Source organism: Gymnodraco acuticeps, unplaced genomic scaffold (assembly GCF_902827175.1).
Source record: "Gymnodraco acuticeps unplaced genomic scaffold, fGymAcu1.1, whole genome shotgun sequence".
Taxonomy (NCBI): Eukaryota; Metazoa; Chordata; class Actinopteri; order Perciformes; family Bathydraconidae; genus Gymnodraco; species Gymnodraco acuticeps.
This window is the reverse complement of record NW_022991585.1, coordinates 239,873-248,512: the sequence shown is the minus strand read 5'-3', so window position 1 is coordinate 248,512 and position 8,640 is coordinate 239,873. Positions and strand designations below refer to the sequence as shown.

At 44.4% G+C, this 8,640-nt stretch overlaps 1 protein-coding gene across 1 annotated transcript; it reads left to right on the top strand.

Annotated features, from left to right (window-relative positions):
- Nucleotides 1–2,021: 2,021 nt before the first annotated feature.
- On the top strand, nt 2,022–6,788 carry LOC117533833. Its single transcript, XM_034197798.1, has 2 exons — nt 2,022–2,658; nt 4,325–6,788. Exons 1-2 carry the CDS (start codon nt 2,091–2,093, stop codon nt 5,938–5,940), a joined length of 2,184 nt encoding a protein of 727 aa, XP_034053689.1. The 5' UTR covers nt 2,022–2,090; the 3' UTR covers nt 5,941–6,788.
- The last annotated feature ends 1,852 nt before the right edge of the window (nt 6,789–8,640 follow it).

The following is an 8,640-nucleotide window of genomic DNA, read 5'->3' as shown; positions in this document are numbered from 1 at the left end:
ACGGCCTAAAAACAAACAAATAAATAATGTCGGACGATCCCAGGACTTCTTCTGACGCAGAAACATTGTTAAAATCACTCAAAGCCTCCCGCAGTGGGAAATTAGGAGCATGCACAAGGAGAATGAACGAAATGAAGGCCTTGCTTGTGGAGGATGGGAATGTGGAACCTGTGAATGAAGCTTTGGAAATGTTCAAACAAAATATAAATGACTTGTGCAGTGTTCATGGATCCGTACAGCAGCTTTTATCAGAGGAAGAGAGAGAGGAGGATCATGTGGACTGGTTTGAGCCAAAAATCACACATTTTGAATATTGTATGAAAGATGTGGATGTGTGGAAAAGAGAAAAAATTGCACAATCAAAGATTCATCCCCATGACAGCATCTCTAATGTTTCACACAAGTCAAGGAGCTCAAAAACCTCTTCAGTCTCCTCAGCATGTAGAAGAGCGTCTGCTGAAAAGGCTGCCCTGCTAGCCAGAGCAGCTGGATTAAAGGGCAAACATGCACTGCTATTACAACAAGCAACACTAAAAGCTGAACTGGAACAAAAACTGGAACAAATGGAACTGGACACAGAAATTGCAGCATCTGCTGCTAAAATAAAGGTTCTGCAAAGCATTGACGTGGAGGAAAAAATGGAGGATCAAATTCAAGATGGAATGAATGCTTATCTGGAGGAAAGCAAAGAAAAAAGCACAGACACTTTGGATCCTGAAATCTCAGCCATGGAGTTCATGCCATTGGGTGCAGTGCCTAAAACACCACTTCAGAGGACTGTCATTAATCTTCGCAGCCCTCAGCAATCCACAATACAGTTTAGACCTTTCAAAATGCCCACAATGCATAGCTCCACCCAACGCAATGAAACCCATGATAACCTGGACACTGTTATACAGAGACAGAGAGATATTGCTGACCTCATCATTATGCAGCAGAAACTTACCTTGTTACCAACAATGGAGATACAAGTGTTTGATGGTGATCCACTTGAATATCAGTCCTTTATACGAGCTTTCGAACACCTTATTGAGGATAAAACCGCTAGCAGTCATGACAGGCTCTACTTTCTCGACCAGTACACTTCCGGCCAGCCCAAAGATCTCGTTCGCAGCTGCCTGCATATGGATACCCAAAGAGGTTACACAGAAGCCAAACAGCTATTAAAGGAGCACTTTAGGGACGAGATCAAAGTAACCAGCGCTTATTTGGAAAAGGCAATGAACTGGACATCAATTAGACCGGATGATGGCAAAGCACTTCAGGCATATGCAATGTATTTAAGAGGATGCTGCAATGCTATGCAAGATTTAAAGTACATGGATGAACTAGATATTCCTTCCAATCTAAGATCAATAATATCTAAACTCCCTTACAAACTGCGAGAAAAATGGCGGACAGTGGCTTATGATATATTACAGAGAACAAAGGAGAGAGCTAGATTTCGTGACCTTGTGGAGCTTATGGAAAAACAAGCTAAAATACTCCTGGACCCATTATTTGGGGATATACAGGATCGCCACATCTCTAGCCCAAGGATGGCCACTAGGAGCCAACCCATGAGCCACAGAACACCTAAAAGTAGAGGCAGCAGCTTCGCCACCATCATCGCAGCAGCATGTGATCAGGAGAGCAGCGCTGCACCATCAAACACAGAGCAGCGTAACACCTTCAAACAGCCACAAGGGAGCAGTCCTGCCTCTTTTTGCTACTTTTGTAAAGGCAAGCACGTGCTGACTGATTGCCATCAGTTCAAACATCATCCACACAAGGAAAAGGTTGACTTTTTGAAGATTAATGGTTATTGTTTTGGATGTTTGATGAGGGGTCATATGGAACTGTAGGAAAAGGCTGACATGTCAAAAGAGTCACCCAACAATAATTCACATTGACAGTCCACTTCTACAAAAGCCTCCCCCTACTGAAACAAAAGGAGCTTGGGTCAACAGTGCACTTGTCTCGGGGCCGGTAGGGATTGTGCCCTAGCCATAGTGCCTGTTCGAGTCAAGGTTCACAAAGGAGATAAGTTTATCTCAACCTATGCTTTTCTTGATCCCGGCAGTTCAGCATCATTCTGCACAGAGAATCTAATGAGACAGCTGAATCCCAAAGCACGAAAAACGACAGTCGTTCTACGAACAATGGGTCAGGAACGACTTGTAAAGAGTTACAAACTCAAAGGATTGGAGATAGGACATTTAGATGGCAGTACTTACATTGACCTACCTCAGGTGTACACACAGAGTAAGATTCCTGTCTCAAAAGAAAATGTACCTACCCAAAAGGATCTGGAAAGATGGCCTTATCTAAGTGACATACAGCTGAAAGAAATTGATGCTGACATAGAGCTTCTAATAGGAATTGATGTTCCTAAGGCAATGGAACCTTGGGACATAATAAGAAGTCAAGGAAATGGACCATATGCAGTCAGGACAGTGTTTGCATGGGTGGTAAATGGACCACTCAACGCTTGTACTGCTGTGGAATCCGGACCTGTGGTCACAATGGTCAACAGAATATCAGTAGCCAACCTGAATGATCTCCTCATCACACAATACAATCAGGACTTCTCGGAAAAAGATTATGAAGAGAAGAAGGAAATGTCAGGTGAAGACAAAAGGTTCATGGAGATAGCATCAAGCTCAGTAGAACTCAAGGATGGACATTATCACCTACCCTTGCCTTTTCGAAAAAAGGACATGGTTATGCCTGACAACTACGAAATGGTAAAACAACGTACTCTAAATCTCCTAAAGAGGGATGCAGAATATGCCATGGAATACAAAACATTCATGGAGGATGTGTTAAAAAGGAGTTATGCAGAGAGAGTGCCACCAGAACAGCTTAACAGGAATGATGGACAGATATGGTACATACCTCACCACGGTGTTTACCATCAACAAAAGCGCAAACTTAGAGTTGTGTTTGACTGCACTGCATCCTGCAAAGGCACATCTCTTAACAAGGAACTTCTCCAAGGTCCAGACCTGGCGAACACTCATTGGAGTTCTGCTTAGATTCCGCCAAGAACAAATTGCTTTCATGGGGGACATCGAGGCAATGTTCTATCAAGTGCAAGTCCAGAGAGAGCACAAAGACTTCCTTAGGTTTCTGTGGTGGCCAGATGGAGACACTAAAAATTCATTGGAGGCATATAGAATGAAGGTCCACCTCTTTGGTGCTGTGTCCTCACCTAGCATTGCTAACTATGCTCTCAGACAAGTGGCAGAAGACAACAGCTTCAAGTACGACGAAGAGGTAACTGAAACAATCAATTCCAACTTTTACGTTGATGATTGCCTCAAATCAGTGGCCACAGTTGAACAAGCTATTAAGCTTATCAGAGACCTCAGAGACGCATGCGCCAAAGGAGGTTTCTCATTGACCAAATGGGTCTGTAACAACCGTGAAGTGCTTGCAAGTATACCTGAGCATCACAGAGCAAAGCTATTCAAGGATCTGGACTTTGACAGGGAAAACCTGCCAATTGAAAGAGCACTTGGAATCCAATGGGATACAGAGAAAGACTCCTTCATATTCAAAGTCAATATCAAAAACAGAGCTCTTACCAGGAGAGGGATCCTCTCTACAGTCAGTTCCATCTACGACCCATTAGGATTCCTCTCCCCATTTATCCTTAAAGCCAGGCAGATCCTCCAAGAGCTATGCAGGATAAAGTGTGGATGGGATGAAATCATCCCAGAAGAATACTTAAAACAATGGCAGAAATGGATCACAGAGTTGGAACAGCTTAGCAGATTTCAAGTGGACAGGTGTATGAAACCTGAGAACTTTTGACCAATCAGGACTGCAGAGCTTCATCACTTCTGTGACGCAAGCGAAAAAGGTTACAGCACCACCAGCTATCTTCGCTTTACAAACAGTATGGGAAGGGTCCATGTTCCATTTATTTTGGGGAAATCCAGAGTGACTCCACTCAAACAGATCACTATTCCCAGATTGGAGCTTACTGCAGCAACACTTGCAGTAAAGGTGGACAGGATGTTGAAAAGGGAGCTTAAAGTGGACCTCAACGACTCAACCTTCTGGACAGATAGCACCTCTGTCCTCGGATACATCAGCAACCAGACTAAACGACATCACACATTTGTGGCAAACAGAGTTTCAGTGATCAAGGACCTGTCTCACGAGAAGCAGTGGAGGCATGTGAGCTCCATAGACAACCCTGCCGACGACGCATCCCGTGGGCTGCATGTAGAAGACTTTCTAAAGACATCAAGGTGGAGAACAGGACCTAAGTATCTGGAAAAGGAAAAGGAATATTGGCCAAAAACACCTAAGAACCTGGGCCTTATTCCATCAGAGGACCCAGAGGTTAGAAAGGACGTAGCAGTTAACAGTTTGAGTGTCCACGAAACCAACCCAACCAGCAAACTGTTTGAGTATTACTCATCATGGAGCAGACTGCAGAGAGGGGTTGCTTGGATACTTAAATTAAGGGGAATTCTTCTTCTAAATCAAAGAAGGAAATCTGCAAAGGCTGACCTTGCCCCAGATGGGACTCTTTTGAAATCCTTAAAGGACAAAATGAACAAGCTAAAGTTGACATTTGGATCACAACATCTGTCTGTGGAGGACATTAGAGAAGCTGAAAGGTCAATAATTCACTCTGAGCAAAGACGTCACTTCTCTCAGGAACTTGCACTTTTGGAGAAGGGAAGGCAAGTAAGAGCAAGCAGCTCTATCAGGAAGCTGGACCCAATCTTAGTTGAAGGCATGCTAAGAGTGGGAGGACGAATTAGCAAATCAGCAATGCCAATGGATCTGAAGAACACCATTATCCTGCCCAGAGACTCTACTGTATCCAAACTGATCCTGGGCCACATCCATCAGCAGATTGGACACTCGGGGAGAAGCCACATGCTCTCAAGACTAAATAAAAGATTCTGGTTGCCTCGTGCTAACTCGGCAGCCAGAAAGATAATCAGAGCCTGTGTTTTCTGCCAAAGAATGCTAGCCACAGTTGGAGAGCAGAAAATGGCTGACCTCCCAGAGGATCGGGTGTCTCCAGATCTACCACCTTTTACTCATGTTGGTATCGACTTCTTTGGACCCCTGGAGGTTAAACGAGGCAGAGCAAATGTAAAACGTTGGGGAGTGATCTTCACCTGCCTTGTGAGTCGTGCCATACATCTGGAAGTTTCGAGCTCATTGGACACTGACTCCTGCATCAATGCTTTGCGCAGATTCATATGTTGCAGAGGTCAGGTGACAAGCATCAGGACCGACAACGGCACAAACTTTGTGGGAGCACAGAAAGAGCTAAGAGCTGCTCTTAAAGACCTGAATCAACACAAGATTCAAAATGCATTACTCGGGGACGGAGTAAAATGGACTTTTAATCCGCCATATGGAGCCCACCATGGTGGAGTTTGGGAGAGGCTCATCAGACCTGTAAAAAAGATTCTGTGTTCCGTTCTAAAAGAACAGAGATTGGATGATGAGACTCTACAGACAGCTTTGTGCGAAGTTGAGAGCATCATGAATGACAGACCATTGACTACAGTTTCAAGTGACCCAAACGATCTCGAACCCCTCACGCCAAATCACCTCCTTCTGCTAAAGACAAAACCGATTATGCCACCTGGACTCTTTCACAAGGAGGACTTGTACTCACGGAGGAGATGGAGACAGGCACAATACCTCGCAGATCTCTTCTGGAGGAGATGGATAAGAGAATATCTCCCAATCATGCAACAGCGAGTCAAATGGCACAGCCCCAAACGGAACCTTCGCCCCAATGATCTCGTCGTCATCGTGGATAACACTGCACCAAGAAATTCCTGGCAACTGGGCCGGGTGATAAAGACACTGTCAGGGTCGAAAGGGCTTGTCCGAAGTGTCTTGGTGAAAACCAAGGGTAGCACCTTACAGCGACCAATTGACAAGCTCTGTCTGCTCCTGGAAGCAGTTGATTGAACACAAGGTGTCATGTGCTAGTAACCTCTGACACCCAGTATCACACACATGCCCCCCCCTTTTCCTCTTGAACTCATGCAAACACACCTAACACAAACATTGGACTATGAACTATGACAATGATTGTATATTGGTGACAGTTACATTTTGAGTAACTGCTTGTTTTTTGGCTCTATTATAATGTATTAATTGTTTTGCTACTGCGTCAACAATTAGGGGCCAGTATGTTAGAGCCACAAAGTTATTATTTCGATTCATAATTTGATAAATGATTTAATGATGGAAAATGATTTATATTGCCATGGTGAATATGTTTTGAGGAAATGATTGTTAATTTTATATCGTAAATATGATCTGTTTCCTTGTACCTTCCGGTGTGTATTTAATTGAGGACAGCCGGCGTGCTCGGAGACCTGATGAGACGGGGAGCGGAACAGTTTTTCGACCGCAAATTGTAAACAGAGATTAGTGTTGCAAATTGGACTGCAAAGTATAGTTTATATAGGAAAGTATATCGCCGAAATATTGATTTAGATTTGTTATTTTGAGACTATTTAAGTCAATACTTTTTTGTTAATAAATTACATTTTTTGACTGAAAACCTTCGGCTGCTTATTGTCTTGGATTGCGTGTCGTCAACCCCGCTCTATAGTGGCAAAAGGAAACCTTGGATGCCATTACAATGTAGGTCCCGTGAGGTATAGTACAATATGTACTAAGTCGAGTGTTGTGTAAAAATATAACAAATTAAGTGCTCACATTAACAGTAGTTGCTGCACAATGTGCGACCGCAACTAACTACATTTTGTGTCATCTGTTTTTGTTCTGTGGTATTTGCAATGTTTAGTCTTAAGTGTACTTATTGGCATTGTATTATCTTGTGACTGTTGAGAATACAAATATTGAACATGGAAACTTGTGTATGTCAAAAACAAACAAAAGCATCTCAGAAAAAAGCAAGTTACCCTTGAAAAGTGAATAATATGTTGTTGTTTGGGAATGTCCAGCTGGGAAGAGACCAAGGGGTAGACCTAGGACCAGGTGGAGGGATTATATCTCTTCGCTGGCCTGGGAGCGCCTTGGGATCCCCCAGTCAGAGCTGGTTGATGTCGCCAGGGAAAATAAAGTTTGGGGCTCTCTGCTGGAACTGCTACCCCCGCGACCCGACCACGGATAAGCGGGAGAAGATGGATGGATGGATGGATGGGAATGTATTTATTACGGATATCAGGATGTGAGGCTTACATCAAGGCCAAAAGGATAAAGAAAAAACTGATGGTGTTTGATAAATCTACAAACTAGACTTCCTTAAACCTTAATTTTTCAAAAGCAGTTGTATGAATTAATGACACACAACAAAGTAAAACGATTAATTGTCTCCCAGTTGATCAAATCAGTGCTTATTTAGGTCCAGTGGGCGCAGCTTAAACCAATAATAGACGCGCTGACCGGGTGTTCAGGGGCCTCATGTATAACGCCGTGCGTAGGATTCACGTGGGAAGGTTGCTTACGTAGTAGAAATCCGAAAAATAGGTCCATACATTTTCCGCCACTTCCCGATTCACCAAACATTGCGTACCGGCAAGGAAAGTGCGTACGGCACTTCCTACGCCGGTTTCCCTTTATAAATCACAACCGACTCGAAATGCGGTGCAGCTTTTGCGGGCTTCACGTAACGCCCATATTTGCCTATAAATAGTCAAAGAAACGCCCATTCATTCATTTTGACTGACTTTATGAAGAAGATAGCAGGAAATGACGACAGAACAGCTAAAAAAGACATCTCACGCCGTGTCAGATGTGGGTTATTTTGGGGAGGTGGAGATAAATCATATTGTTTGGTGGATGCAGTTTGAACCAGAGTAGCAGCATGGAGGTCGGATCGTCACCAAAATAAATAAATAAATGGCCCGAAAAAGGTTAATGACAAAAACAATACACATAGCCTTCCTCAGGCAGTGTGTTTGTACCGGGGACAGGAGACGCCCCCTTGATGAGAGACTGTAAGAAGTGATCGGGGAATCCCTCCGGAGTGGAGTCATGACGACTGGATCTGAATTATGTTTTTGTATTTGGTGGTTTGTGTTCCAGCTGTCGATCAGCTGTGCGCAGCGTCTCCACTGCAGCCTGTGCGTCTCAACCCCCCCGCAGCAACCCTACATCCAGGCCCGCCTTAACCTGCCATCAGGCCCTGGGGCTGATAGGTTTTGTAGGCCCCCTATTTAAACAACAAATCAAAGTCATTTATAGCCTCGGCAGGCTCTGTGATCGCACTTCTCCACTCTGCTCTACGCGCGCCTGGTCCTCTCCTCCAGATGAGTGACGTATCGGACCTCCCTCATGTATTTGTCTGGTTGCCGTTGGCTCCCCTCCACGTAGCAAGTCCTCGTCGTCCTCTCCATCTCCTCCAACATCCCTCCTGTCTGTTTTTCCTCTCCCGCTATTCCATCGCTATCAGAACCAGACGGCCTACTTGGCTCCGAGGCCCCGCGGCCGGCACCGCTACCGCTCGGTACAAAACTAATCTGTCCTTCCTCCTCATCCTGGCCTACAGGTTTAAAATAACCTGTAAGCTTCGGCATTTTTTGTAATAGCTGCTTGTCTCGAAACTCCTTTTCCCTCAACAATTTCCTTTCCCGAGCGCCACTCTCAAAGTTTTTCTTCTCAAACTTTTTCTCCTAAACAACCTTCATCTGTCAC

What these genes read in the sequence shown, in the direction of transcription:
- LOC117533833 (XM_034197798.1), top strand. Translation starts at nt 2,091, where the DNA reads ATGAGACAGCTGAATCCCAAAGCACGAAAAACGACAGTCGTTCTACGA. An exon ending in AAGCTCAGTAGAACTCAAGG is followed by an intron (nt 2,659 to 4,324) that starts ATGGACATTATC and finishes TTATTCCATCAG; the next exon opens with AGGACCCAGAGGTTAGAAAG.